The sequence below is a fragment of the Anolis carolinensis genome, chromosome 6 (assembly GCF_035594765.1).
Source record: "Anolis carolinensis isolate JA03-04 chromosome 6, rAnoCar3.1.pri, whole genome shotgun sequence".
NCBI classification, from domain to species: domain Eukaryota; kingdom Metazoa; phylum Chordata; class Lepidosauria; order Squamata; family Dactyloidae; genus Anolis; species Anolis carolinensis.
In genome coordinates, this window is record NC_085846.1 from 109,278,813 (window position 1) to 109,294,055 (window position 15,243).

The 15,243-nt window shown below is 43.8% G+C and overlaps 1 protein-coding gene across 1 annotated transcript; it reads right to left on the reverse strand.

Annotated features, from left to right (window-relative positions):
* Positions 1-6,824: 6,824 nt before the first annotated feature.
* On the reverse strand, positions 6,825-14,868 carry en2 (engrailed homeobox 2). Its single transcript, XM_003221925.4, has 2 exons — positions 13,258-14,868; positions 6,825-7,855 (listed from the first exon to the last, which is right to left on the reverse strand). Exons 1-2 carry the CDS (start codon positions 13,877-13,879, stop codon positions 7,539-7,541), a joined length of 939 nt encoding a protein of 312 aa, XP_003221973.1. The 5' UTR covers positions 13,880-14,868; the 3' UTR covers positions 6,825-7,538.
* Positions 14,869-15,243: the final 375 nt, after the last annotated feature.

The following is a 15,243-nucleotide window of genomic DNA, read 5'->3' on the forward strand; positions in this document are numbered from 1 at the left end:
TCCAGTTGTGCCCTCTTTGCAACACAGCTATCCGAACCATCTCTGGAGCATCTGATAGGATAGGCTTGCCTTAGAAACCCAGCCATGGCATGGGCGGAGACTGAAGAGACAGGTCGGATATTAAAACAGCAGGACGCAGAATGACTTTTGGACACAAGACCGAGATTGCTAAATCGTCTCACCCTCTAAGGAGGAGCACTGACCATTGAGTTAGAAATAGTCCTGTTCCCTTTCGCAGAAAGACACCCATGTAAGTGGTCAACAACCCATCTCTTAAATGTTATACCTATGGAACAACAAGGCAAGACTTATATTTGCATATATAGTGCCTGGGTATGGTCTGGCCTGAAATGCAAGTGTTATTATTACTATGGAGGGATTTTTCGTCGAAGGCTTTCATGGCCGGAATCACAAGGTTGTTGTCTGTTTTCCCGGCCTGTATGGCCATGTTCCAGAAGCATGCTCTCCTGACGTTTCGCCCACATCTATGGCAGGCATCCTCAGAGGTTGTGAGGTATACCTATGGAGTGAGTCTTTCCCAGATCGCAATGCTAATGGAAGAAGGTACTTCCCTAAAGTTAAGGTCTACATGAAGCTTAATAATAATCATCATCATCATATGATACCTGATATTATAAGAAAATGACACATGATATCAATTTATTATTGCTATTATTATTATTACTAATGATATCTGATATTATAAGAAAATGATAATGATAACAATTTGTTATTGCTATTATTATTATTACTAATGATACCTGATATTATAAGAAAATGATACATGATATCAATTTAGTATTGCTATTATTATTATTATTATTATTATTATTACTAATGATACCTGATATTATAAGAAAATGATACATGATATCAATGTATTATTGCTATTATTATTATTACTACTAATGATACCTGATATTGTAAGAAAATGATGCATGATATCAATTTATTATTGCTATTATTATTATTATTATTATTACTAATGATACCTGATATTATAAGAAAATGATACATGGTATCAGCTTATTATTGCTATTATTATTATTATTATTATTATTATTATTAATGATACCTGATATTATAAGAAAATGATACATGATATCAATTTATTATTGCTATTATTATTATTACTAATGATACCCAATATTATAAGAAAATGATACATGATATCAATTTATTATTACTATTATTATTATTATTAATGATACCTAAGATTATAAGAAAATGATACAAGATATCAATTTATTATTGCTATCTTATTATTATTATTATTACTAATGATACCTGATATTATAAGAAAATGATACAAGATATCAATTTATTATTGCTATCTTATTATTATTATTACTAATGATACCTGATATTATAAGAAAATGATACATGATATCAATTTATTATTGCTATCTTATTATTATTATTATTATTATTATTATTATTACTAATGATACCTGATATTATAAGAAAATGATACATGATATCAATTTATTATTGCTATTATTATTACTATTATTACTACTACTAATAATAATAGCAATAATAAATATCGGGCATCATTTTCTTATGATCATGTTTTTTGTTGGAATTGACATGCCACATTTTAAAAAGGAAATAGTTTTATAATGCGAATTCAGTTAATTCTTAAGATTGAGAAGCTCCGCGTATTTTTGTCGCAGGCTTTCGTGGAAAGGGCCTGAGACTCATCTCAGTAAATCTGAGGTCTGTGTTCCTCAAAGACCACTTGCAAAGGTGTTTCCAAAAAGGGTAGATGCTTCTTGTTGAAAGATAATAATAATAATAATAATAATAATAATAATAATAATAATAATAATAATAATAAGTCAAGGCAGTTTTTCTTCATACTTGCTAAGATCTGTATTTATTTACAGGGACTTGTGCCTTTAGAAAAGAATAGCCATGTATAAAATGAATAAAAGTAAAATAGTATTTTGCCATGTTGCTAAGGCTGGTATCACACAAGTCATTACTCTGAGGGAACATGTTCATTTTTGTGTTGTCCAAGGCTTTCATGGCCGAATCACTGGGTTGCTGTGAGTTTTCCGACCAGTATGGCCATGTCCCAGAAGCATTCTCTCCTGACGTTTCACAACCTCTGAGGATGCCTGCCATAGATGCAGGCGAAACGTCAGGAGAGAATGACCACACTGGTCGGAAAACTCATAGCAATTCAGCGTATTTTCAACGGTAACACGGTTTTACGTATGAGACGAGGCGTTTACAACTGTGCCCTTTTTTGTTTGACCGGAGATGTGTATTTTCATACACATCTCTGTCAATTCTTCAATCCAGATCGTGTTTGGAGGCATGAAAACAGGGTGAATCTCCTCCTCGCCCTCCACAGCACACATTCAAGAGTGGGCACTTGGGCCTAGCCTGCTTCTTTCTGCTTGTGCTTCCATATTAAGGGAACTAACTGGAAGCAGAAGCGAGCTTTCTTTTCATCCGAGTGGAGTATATGAAAATGCCTGCTGTTCCTTTGGCTCATGCTGATGCTTTGGATAACATAAACCAAAGTATGGAGGGGTTTCGAATTCACTTCCCAGTCCGTTGTCGAGCGATTCTGGCACCTTCTTCTCTGTGATCATTAGATAGTAAGTCTCTTGAGCACAGTGGAACTCAGTATTTACGTATAAACCAACTTTTCCTGTGATTAGGCGTAAAGGAAACATATTTGTGACTCGATGAGTAGGTTGAGCTTGGTTTTATTGCACCAAACTTGACTTCCGTGGGTTAGTGCCGCTACTTTCTCTTTGGACCTAGAATATTATTATATTTATATTTATATAATATTTATATCTCTCTTTATCTCCCCAAAGGGGACTCAAAGCGGCTTGACCTAAAAGCATTAATATAAAATGTGAAATATACAAACATTAAAACAGAATTAAACACAAACAGCACTAAAAATTCAGTTAAAATCCGTCTTTCTGGAGTCTGGAAAAACAGAGGAGGAAGCCCACTCTTTCCTGGCAATCTATAGGAGCCCTTCTTATGTTAGACCCAAAACTTCAATAAATTTCAGGTACTGATAGCGCAAAATAGCTAAGAGAATTTCCTGGAAACCTCTGATGTTTCCTAGCAAGAATGTGTAAGAATTGTTTGTTTAGTCCTTTCCCCAAAAGTCCTACTTTCTGTTAGGGAACCCATTAGGAATATTTAATTGCACTACTTTTATTTGTTTCAGGGAGTTCAATAAAGTTTACAACGGCTTAAAATAGCCTTTGTTATTTATATAAATTTATTTTGAAGCTAGATTATATTTTTTTCATAATTTCATCTAATATAATAATGTACTATATGTGTTCTCAAAGGCTTTCGTGGCCGGGATCACTGGGTTGCTGTGAGTTTTCCGGGCTTTGAAGCTGCAAGGCCATTTAATGCTAATCAAGGTGATCAATTGCAACATTCACACTTACCAATGCCTACAACAGACAAGAGCTTTTTTCTCCCACCCTGGACATTATTCCACAGCTATATAAACCCCACTTTAGTTTCCAACAGACCTCACAACCTCTGAGGACGGCTGCCATAGATGTGGGCGAAACGTCAGGGGAGAATGCTTCTGGAACGTGACCAGACAGTCAGGAAAACTCACAGCAACCCAATGTATTATATAATACCATTAGCATTTAACAGTTGTGATGTTCATGAATAATTCCTAGTAGTGCAGTATAGATCCCAAACACCTACAACATCTTCCTTTATATTTCTGTAGTCATACATTTGACTAACATGTTTGAAATACAATTTCTGTTATTTTACTAAATCAAACGAACTCTGTGGATTTGAGCTTGGCTAACGGGACATTAACTTGGGTATTACTGTGTTGCAACATTCACACCTGCCTCAAACAGACAAGAGTTCTTTCTCCCACCCTGGACATTACACAGAGATATATACATTCCTGTTGCCTAGTTTCCAACAGACCTCACAATCTCTGAGGATGCCTGCCATAAATGTGGGCGAAACGTTAGGAGAGAATGCTTCTGGAATATGGACACACAGCCCAGAAAAATCACAGCAACCTTGGGTATTATTGTTATTACTCATTTGAATTTGAATTTAGCCTTCCCAGGATTTTTCCCCCTAGTAAAATCCAATGCATGCCTAGGCAGAAGTAAATTATTTTAAGTAAAATGGGATTTACTCACAAGTAAAGCATAGAATTATGCCAAAACAGTTTTTGAAGTGTTTACATATTTATCAGAAAAGAGTAAACCTGATGTATTGCATGTATTATATGTTATTGTCATATTTTATATTTAAAATAGTGTTATTGTTTCAAAGTTTGGTAACTGTTCTCACAGGTAAAGATTAATCGTTTGCAGAGTTTTAATTATCTTTCAAAAATCTCCTAAACCTAAGGCCACAACCCTTCGACATCTATAATAATTTCCTTGCGATTCAGAAAGGCATTTGAGGAACTGTCTTCTCTCAAACCAAGCTTCTGATGCACGCGTTGTAGGTTTCATAATAAATCTGGGTTTGTTTATTTAATGCAGTCTTCGAAAGGTTTAAAACACACAAAATGCAGTGGAAATGTTGACAATGTTTGAGACCACAAGTTGTAAACAGAAACATTCATAGTCCATATAGGATAATAAATATTGGATGCTGCAAGTTGTAAAATGCACCTGGAGAGACTCCTTCATTGTCTTCGTCAAAGGCAATGGTAAACACCCGAAAATTAACCCAGAATGTAACATTACACCGTAGATTTAAGACCATTGTTTCTTTCTCTTCCACCCAGTTGACTACTAGTAGTATGTACAATGTGTGTCTGTTGGGAATGGTGAAATAAGGAAAGGTTTTAAGGCAGAGCGAGAAGTTCCCCTTCAATCACGCTGCACAGCCAACTTTAGAGAGTCTTCTTTCCTCACCAAAGTAGCTGCAGGGGAGGAGATTTGGGGACATGGGGGGGTCTTTGAAAACAAACACAAAACCTCCCTGTACTTCACATTGGAACCATACATCTTTCTTTTTTAATCGGGCGAGAGCGGGAGAGTCAAAACTTCCACACTGTAATGAAAAATCCCTCTCAATTCTTCACTGGGTAATTAATGTCTGGGCTCAGTTTAAAATCTCTCGGATTTTCGGGAAGGAAATGCTACCTTTATGCTGGGTTAGTGAGTGACTTGTCTCCTCAAAATACAAAATCCGGAGTCATTAAACAGTAAGGCTCTCAAAGACACACCTCCCTCGCTTTATAAACAACCTTTCTTGCAGAACAGAAGTCAGAAGAGTGTCCTCACTTTCATCCTCTCGTCCTTCAGCTTTTCTCTCTTTCTCGATTAGCTCCTTCCTTTGAGGCTGCTCCAGATCTCAGTCCCCTCCAATTGGCCCTGAGAGCATCCAGTCCCTCAAAATCTAGGAGTGTAGATAGTGATACACACACATCCCCTTTCTCGGCTTCCTTGCTTACACAAATGGAGTCTCCTCCTCTCTGGGAAAAAGTCCCCAGGGACAGAAGTTGACCAAAGCACTGCCAGGTTAAAACACCAGGCCAAAATGATTTTTAAAAGGCAACGTCGAGCAAGGGATAAATAAATAGGAGATTGGAATAGATGGGCGAATGGGAGGCAACAACTACAAGGCAAGCTAAGAGGGGTGAAGGCTTTTCCCTGGCTTTTTTTGGGGGGGGGGGGAGAGAGAGAGAGAGACCCCGTCCTAAGGAAACTACAAAGCAAAACAATATTGTGTTTTCGAAGGCTTTCATGGCCGGAATCACTGGGTTGATGTGAATTTTCCAGGCTGTTTGGCCATGTTCCAGAAGCATTCTCTCTTGACGTTTAGCCCACATCTATGGCAGGCATCCTCAGAGGTTGTGTGGTTTGTTGTTAACTAAGCAAGCGATGTTTATATATCTGTGGAAAATCCAGGTTGAGAGAAATAACTCATGTCCGTTGAAAGTGTGAATGTTGCATTTAATCACCTTGATTCGCATTGAAAAGCCTTGCAGCTTCAAGGCCTGGCTGATTTCAACACAAAGTAGGAAACCATGATCTGGCGACCAGTATTTAAAAAAACCTCTAAAATCAGGACAGTAAGTAAAGAACAACACTCAGTAATCAGGGGAATTCCAGACATGAAACAATCAGGACCAGGTAACACCTCCCAACAAAGGATTCCCCCAGGCAGGAATCAGCCGGGCTTTGAAGCTGCAAGACTTTTCAATGCTAATCAAGGTGATTAATTGCAACATTCACACTTGTAACAGGCAAGAGTTTTTTCTCCCACCCTGGACCTTCCATAGATATGCAAACCTCACTTAATTAGTTTCCAACAGACCTCACAACCTCTGAGGATGCCTGCCATAGATGTGGGAGAAACGTCAGGAGAGAATGCTTCTGGAACATATTGGCCAAACAGCCCGAAAAATTCACAGCAACCCAAAACAGTATTCCTTCTTCACTGGACAGAAAATTGCTCCAGAAATGGAAATGTTTTCTGAACTTTTTCCAACACGAGTTTTGGGCAGACGAATTAAATATTTCCGAATTTCTCAAAGTCAGCCTCTTTTGGTTTATTAACTTTTCTAAGCCACTAAAAATTATTTACTCTCCATCCCCACCTCCTTACTTCATAGAAAAAGGAAGGAAAATTCAGGAAAAGTGGTTAGGCATAACTGTATGACTCGGGATTTATTTCCCCCTTATTTTCTCAAGTTATATTTCCAGGCGGATAGCATGTTTATATATTATGTTTATAATCTATCTGGCGAATATTAAAAAGTCTTAATTCTTTCTACCCCACCCACAAAGGCAAACAAAACACAAGGAAAAAAAGGAAAGGGAAAAGAAACGTTAAAACTCATAAGAGAGCTATTTATTCGGGTTCACAGTCTCGTGAAAATGCAGCAATAATAAAAATCTTTGGACTTCAGCAAAAAAAAGTTGTGTTTTAATATTATTATTATTTTTGAATTTCAAAAAAACAGTGTCCGGGAGATGTCCGTGTGTTTTTTTTTCCAACCGCGCTTAAGCCTATCAAAAAAGTAGTAACTTAAGCTTTCTAAAATAAAAACCAAAAAAAATATTTTATAATCATCAGGTATTTTGGAAAAAAAAATCTTTTTTTTACAACACCTTACCTGTAAATTATATATATATATATAATATATATAATATATAATATATATATACACACATACTGAATATTGCAGAAGTATATCTAATACACAATATTTTTTCCCCCACACTATTGATGCTGGTATAGTCTTTATACACTGGCCCTTATTGGTTTTGTTTTTTTTAATTAAATTATTGCATTGTATAAAGCCAGGTATGGGGAAGGTTGGGTTTTCATTCCAGGGCTTTTGGACTGCAACTCCCACCATTCCTAACAGCCTCAGGCCCCTTCCTTTTGCCCCTCAGCCGCTTAAGCGGCTGAGGGGCAAAAGGAAAGGGCCTGAGGCTGTTAGGAATGGTGGGAGTTGCAGTCCAAAACTCCTAGAAGGAGAACCCAAGCTTCCCAATGCCTGGTGCAAGTTCTCCCACCCTTCCTTCCCTCCTCCTTCTCTACTCGCTGTCGGACTTGCCGTCTTTCGAGGCCGTGGAGTGGTTGTACAGCCCTTGTGCCATGAGGTGGGCCGCCAAGGAGTTCTTGTTGCTGGTGGCCTTCTTGATCTTGGCCCGCTTGTTCTGGAACCAGATCTTGATCTGCGACTCGTTGAGGCTGAGTTCCTGGGCGAGGCTCTGCCGCCTCTGCTCCGTCAAGTATCTGTTCGTCTGAAACTCCGCTTTGAGCCTTTGCAGCTGCTCGGCGGTGAAGGCGGTCCTTGGGCGCTTGTCCTCCTTGTTGGGGTTCTTCTTCTTTGGTTTTCGCGACCTGGGGCCTGCCGTCCGAGGCGAGAGAGAGAGACAGACAGGCAGGAGGGGACACAGAGCAAAAGAGAGGGTGAGGGAAGGCCTTGGACGCTTAATTCAATTAAGGAGAAGGGTGGGTTGTGTGTGGGAGGGAAGCTCTGAGGTCTGCCTCGCTTTCTCCCTTGGTTCTCCCTCTGGGTCCCTTGAGGAGCTCGTCCAAGCAAGCCCATGCCACCAAGGCACCGCCGGCTCTTTCTGGGCAGCCAATTAAAAGGGTTTGGATCGGAGGAACAGGAGCAGAGGAGTCCCACACTCCCCTGAGTGGGGTCCTTTTCCTCTGCCTTCCTGTCCTGTTTTGTCTTAAGACACCGTGGTAAGTAAATAAAAACTGCTTTACTTCAGCAAAACCTAAAGTACAGCACACTCAGTGGTATAATGCAAAAGAAAGCCAGGAAGTCTTACTTCAGACAAAGAAACAGCAATAAATCCAGAGCAGGCACACGGAGAGCAAAGGCATTAGATTCAGTTTGTTACCAGCAAGAGCTGGCTGCACCTGCTTCTGCTTTATAGCCCTGGGTCCTCTCACAGCTGCTAGGGCAGTTCCTAATTACTCAGCTGCATTTCTAGCAGCTAATCTAGCTGAATGATGTCTCTGCTCTGTTTCCCTTCTCCTCTTCTCTTCTCCTCATCCTCAGATCCCAACTCACCCTCAGATCCACGAACACTTTCCTGCTCCCCTTCCTCTTCTGAAGAAGAGGAATCCCTGACACTTCCCCAGCCCCAACTCCTCCAAATCCTTCCCAAAGCAGCAAGGGAGGAGAGTGAGTGAAGGGGAGCATGGTGGGCCAGGCCAAGGACTGTTGGAAATAGCAAACTCCCAAGCCTTTCACTATGTATTTGTTTTGCAAACCTAAGGGGGCCCGAATTGGGGTCCTTTCCCTCCCCCAGCCCCAACTCCTCCAACTCCTGCTCAAAGCAGCAAGGGAGGAGAGTGAATAAAGGGGAGGGTGGTGGCCCAGGCCAAGGACTGCTGGAAATAGCAAACTCCCAAGCCTTTCACTATTTATTTGTTTTGCAAACCTATATTCTATGTCTATGTTGATTTGCCAGTTTGACTGTACCTCTTTGGTATGGGAGGGGTTATAGACATGGGATTGCCCTGAGCATGTTCAGACTCAGGACTTCATTTTGTATTCTGTCTGCTTTACACCTCAGTGGAGGTGGATGCATGTTTGCATCAGACCTCAGTGGAGGTGGATGCATTTTTTTGCATCAGACCTCAGTGGAGGTGGATGCACATGTGCATCAGACCTCAGTGGAGGTGGATGCATTTTTTGCATCAGACCTCAGTCAAGGTGGATGCATATTTGCATCAGACTTCAGTGGAGGTGGATGCATTTTTTGCATCAGACCTCAGTGGAAGTGGATACATGCTGCTCTTTGTACTTCAGTAGAGAAGTATGACTTATGAACTTCAGTGAGTACAATTACCCTGTTTCCCAGAAAATGAGTAATACCCATAAAATAAGCCTTAGTAGGATTTCAAAGCATTTGCGCAATATAAGCCATACCCCCCAAATAAGACATAGTGATAGGCATAGCAAACTATGCAGTATGCAAGGTTGGCTCACCCTATCAGGTGCCAGTCCTTCTGTGAGTGCTGCAAGGAGGCATAGAGGGAGACATAGAAAGTGAAAGTAAAAGTCTCCTCAGTGAAGAGAGGAACAGGACTCTCTGATTTAGGTATTGTGTGTCCTCAGGGGGAAGAAGTAAAGCTGTGGCTGTATTTTACTCCTCCCTGAGCACCAACCAGCAACAGTCTGTGGGTCTCTCTCACTCACCCCCCACAAACACCAGTAAAGCTGCTGCTCTCCAACACTAACCAGCAATAGTCTGTGGGCCTCTCTCACACCGCACAAGCACCATGGGATAGGGGAAAAGCTTGAGCCAGCAGTCTGCTACTGAGCCCAGAGAGATCATCCCATAAATGCAGATTGTTGTACCATAAGACATCCCCTGAAAGTATTTTTCTTGGGGAAAAATAAATATAAGACAGTGTCTCATTTTCGGGAAACAAGATACACCTAAAGACTATGGACTACTGATTAAGAATGATACCCTGTGTACTCAGCACACAGAATACACAGGGTATCATTCTTAATCAATAGTCCATAGTCTGTAGGTATACCGTTATACATCCTATCTATAACTGAATGTTAATGATGGTGAATTAATACAAGATGTTTGTGAGTATGTTATTTTTCAAAGAAGACTTTTTAAAATCTCTGAGTGCATATTTTAAACTAAGACTTTTCAAGGGAGTATATATCTTTTGAGCAATTACAACTGCAATTTCAACTTCAAAGAAACAAACATCCTCTGCTAACCAAATATATTTTGTAGTGACCTGTCTTTGTCCTTGGCAGCTCAAAGACATGGTTCTTCAGTTTAACAGCTGAGTTCCCTGTGTGCCATTATAGGAATGCTTATGGGTATCACTTGTTCAAAGGGTTGACTTCTAACAAGGTTAATGCTTTTCTTGGCTAATGGTTTTCAAAAACCATGTTCATGGAGATTCACATTTGCCAAACGGATATGACATCATTTTTTTTCTTATTTCAATAAGCTTAGGATTGCTATTTATTTATTTTATTTTATGTGCCCAGAGACTGAGTGCAGTTATTGTCCAATAAGGACACTTCCACCAACCCTGCAACCTATGCCTCAGATGAGAGAGACCCTCTGCTTCTCCTCCCATTGCCTACCCCCAAGTTTGCATTTTAGCTGCTGGGGTGAAGATGGGAAACAAGCCCAGGAAGGAACAGGAAAGCAGGACTTGATGGGACTCCTCCTACCCGGCCTCAGCCTCTTCTTTTGGCTGAAGGAGAAAGGGAATTGGGGAGGGGGGCTGTCCTTCTCTCTTTTGTTCTGGGGGAAGCGCAACCCCATCTCCAGGCGACCCTGGGTCTCGGCTAGGCCTCAACGAGACCTGCCCGTTTCCTGGCTTCCTGCCGGTGCCCTCCGTGGGGTGGCAGGAGAGCGAGCCCACCCGAGAGGCGCTTCTCGGCCTTCCTCCATCCCGAGTCTCTCGGAAGAGCCTGAGAAAGCGACCCGGACCCCAGAGGCTCGGGAAGGAGGCGGGCAGGGGGAACTTTGCTTCCACGGCCAAACAGAGGGTCAAAGTCTGCCTTTTTCAAAAACACACCATTCCCCGTCCCCACTGCACTCACCCCCCAGCTTGTACCGAATCTATTCCAAGACATAAAGAGGAAAGACTTCCTGATTTAGCGACAGCAAAACAGAACATCGAAAAGGCTTCCTACTTTCTCTTTGTTGTCTTCTGCTTTTCTTTCTCCCCGTGAGGATGCACATTTTTGTCTTTCTCTAGGCAAAATGTAGCTGCATGGATATATATATATATATTACCTTTAGACGATAAGATTTAGTAAGCTAGTAGTTAGCTCCAAGACCTTTTCTACCAGGGATGTATTTCTTTTTGACTTCAATAAATATTTTTGAACCTAAAGTTTTGACTCTGCAATTCTAAACCATCCTGAGGAATCCTAGTACATAGGTTTTTGCTGGTTATGAAGAAGTTTACTTCGGGTTCTCTGCTATATTTATGGCGGAATCTCCCCAACTGAGGGTTATTTTTGAGCCTAACAGCTCAGATTCCCCAACACTCTTGCCTCTGGGAAATAATCCTAACTCATTCTGGGTCTCTTACATTAGAGTTTCTGCCTGCAAGCTCCCAAAGTAATGTTTTGCCATGCTAAATGGCCTCTTGATTAAAGGCAAGGATTGCATAAATTCAGGCAACACCACCAACGGAAAGAGAACGTTAAGTTCTTTTAAAAATATTGACCTGAAGATTTGACAGAGTCTTTCTCTCTTGTTCAATCAAGGGCATATTAAAATCGAAACCTATGTTTTTTAAAAATGAATTTTCTTACCGAACTGGTGCTTTATTTTGTTGTTGTTGTTACATGCAAAAATAAAAACAAAACAAAACATTTTATCGGCAGAAATATGGTGTTTCCAGCCTTTTAGGGAAGGAATCAACTTTCTCTTCGGTTCGGGCCATTGTGAGGATGTGTGATAATTAAATATTAACAAAGGAGGCGACTGGAGAACAATGGAGCAAATTTCGAACCAGACGGACAGGGATTTTATCCGGCTGCGAAATGCCGCTTTGTTCCTCATTGGGGATTTTATTCCACCATTAATTGTGGTTTTGGATATAAATTGAAAAGTTAGCTAGGGAAACGGCTTGGTTTGGTATCCGTTGTTTGTAAACAGAGGAGCCCATGTTTATAAAGCTTGTCGCTCTCTCCGTTTCAGCGCCAAGGCTTCCCAATGGCGCTGCGAGAGAGGGAGACATTTGCCCGCTTCTCGGGGCTCTTTGGGCAACTAGGCCGGGTCTTGGGGTCCCCGCTGCCCAAAGCAAAGCCCTCCCGGGGGTCCCTCTTCCTCCCCAAAAGCCTGGCGGTGTTTCCAGCCCCCCTTGGAGGAGCTGACGGAAAGGAGAGGCAGGAAAGGACGGGGCACGTTTCCAGGCCTGTTTACAAGAGGCAGGACTTCGAGAGTCGGGCCTTTCCGAGGTCAGAGAGAAGGGAGCGTGTTGGGACTCCTACAAGGAACTTTTCCCCGTCTTATACAAGGAGAGGGATTTTTTAAATAAAGATACCACCACTCTCCTCCGCTTTGTAGGCTTCGTATGTTTTCTAAAGTGCCCGGAGGTCGCTTTGTGTGCAGGCTTTCAATCTCTCCTCCTCACTCTGTACCCAATCTTTCCTAATACTGTGGCTCTCATTCTTAGCCTCCTTTCAAAATATGGGTTGATATTGTCCCTGTCCTCCCCCCCTTTCGCCTTTGCTTTCCACTGTCCACCGTGTTCCCCCCAAAATAAGACACTTATGTTTATTTTTCCTCAAGAAGACACACTATGGCTTATTTTCAGGGGGTCTTATTTTTCTTAAGTAGGGTACAATTTGCATTTATGGGGTGATCTCCCTTGGGTTCAGTAGCTTGCTGAAGCTTTCCCACTCTCTCCTGGTGTCTCTGAGGGTGAGAGAGACCCATAGTGCTGAGTCAAAGGGCAGCCACAACTTTACTTCTTTCCCCTGAGGACACACAATACCTAAAGCAAAAGTCCTGCTCCTCACTTCACTGAGGAGACTTTTACTCCCACTTTCTCTGTCTCCTCCTCCTATGCCTCAGCTTGCAGCAAGCACAGGAAGACTGAGACCTGACAGAGGGAGCCAACCTTGGTGCTGCATATGTCTTATTTTCGGGGTATAGCGCAAATGCTTAGAAATCCCGCGAAGGATTTATTTTATGGCTGCTTCTTGCTGAGGGGCTGACAGGGAGTGGGGAAATAGGGGGTGTCCCGGTTCTGGAAGAGAAGGGGCAGGAGGGAGCCGCCTCTTACCTGACGAAGGCCTGTCCGAGTAGCGGGTGCAGTAGACCCAGGCGGGCCACAGCATGGGCTGCCCGTTGGGGAAAGAGCTGGCCTGGGAGCTGTCCGAGTCCGAGCTGAGCGAGAGGTCGCCTCCGCCGCCTCCCCCGCTGCTGCTGCCGCCCCCTCCTCCTCCTCCTCCTCCTCCGGCGCCGGGCTTCAGGGCTCCGTCCACCACCTCCCCCGAGTCGTCTCCTTTCTTGGCCGGGACCAGCAGGGCTTTGGAGCCACCACCGCCGCCTCCTCCTCCTTCCGCCGGGGAGGTCGAGGGGCTCCTGGCGGGCAGGAGCGGCGGCTGGTGGAGGTGCGGCGGGGTCTGCTGCTGCTGGGCTTGCTGCGGAGAGTCTGAGCCAAGCCCGGTGCCGTCCTCCTTCCTCCTCCCGAACTCCGGCCGCAGGATGTTGTCGATGAAAAAGTTGGTGATCCGGTGGGGCGGCTGGAGCACCCGGGGCAGGAGCATCGCCGCCCGGCGCCGGTTGGGCTCCGCTTCGCTCCCGCTGCTGGACTCCTCCGGGTGCTGCTGGGGACGGGCTTGGGCTTGCTGCTGCTGCTGCTCCTGCTCGCCTCCGCCTTGGCGCTGCTCGAGCTCCTCCATGCTGCACGCGGAGCCCCCCAAAGCTGCCTTTTGTTCGGGCGCCCTTCTGGGCTCTTCAGCTCCCCCCCAGCGATCCAGGGCCAGCGTTGCCCCTTCCCCCCAATGCCCCGCTCCACGCTGAAGGCTCAGGGAGCTCTCTCCTCCTCCTCCTCCTCCTTCTCAGCAGGGCGCCCTTTTCATGCCTTCTTGGCCCCGCAGAGGATCCATTCCGCTGGCTGCGGCACCCAGACCTTCTCCTTTCTTCTTTTTGCCCTTCTCAGTTCTACCAATGTAGGGACTTAGTATGCCTTCTCCTTCCTCTTGTCCCCAAATCCCCAAGTGCTCCCTCTCCAGCCTCCTCCTCAGAAGCAGAAGAGTGAGTAGTCCACAACACCGGGTTGGCCAAGAGGAGACCAGTGATAGTATTCCAGAGGAAGGAAGAGGCGGCAGCGGGGTTGGCGTTGTGGGGAGAGAGTGTGGGTCAGTGCGAGCCCATCTGCCCAGCTGGAGAGCCAGAGCCTCCTTCTCTCTACTCTGCGGCGCCTTGGAAAGGAAGGCACCGAGGCGGCATCTGGACAATCGCTGCCTCCTCCTCCTCCTCCTCCGCTCCTTGTCTCGCCCTCCCCTTTGAGCCAAATAGTCCAAGTTGCATCGGAAGGAGACGAGGGCGAATCTCTCTCGATCTCCCTCTCTCTCCCTTCCCCACCACTCATTCACTCCCTCTCTCCCTCTCTCCCCTGCCTTACTCTAGAGGTGTAAAATTAGAGCCCACTTAACACTGGACCTGAAATACTTTCACTCACTCTGGATTTTTGTTCTTATTTTTAATAGAGTTCCTCAAGTGACGTTGCAAGGCCGGTATCCTAGACACGTGCCTCGGGCCAATGGCGGAGCGGGCTTCTCCCCACGTGACGCCGTCGCCCTCTCGTAAATGACAGCAGCAGCCCCCTCCCCCGTCTCCCTTTGGCCCCTTCCCCCCGGTTTTAAAGCTGTAGCCTCCTCTCTCCTTCAGAACGGGATCCTTTTTCCTTCCAAACGCAGAAATACCTTCGTGCTTTAAATATGCTTTAATCACCCCTTTCCCTTCCCAAGCTGTTTCTTTCTCCACCCGCGTCTTTATCTAGTTTGCCTTTATCTAGATCTATATGTATCCAATCCATACTAGTGTTTACAATTCGAGTGGGGAGGGGGGAGGGAACAGAGGGGACGGAATCCCACAATTCCTTGCAAAAAATAATATTAAATGGACCAGTGCGATACAAAGGAAGTTTTTGTGTGTGCTGCCGATTTATTTATTTGGGGAGTGGGGGGAAAAGAGAGCATCCTTTTCCAGCAGCCCCCTCTTCCTTCCTCGGCCCCTTTTTGTCTTCGTGCCTCTCTCCTGG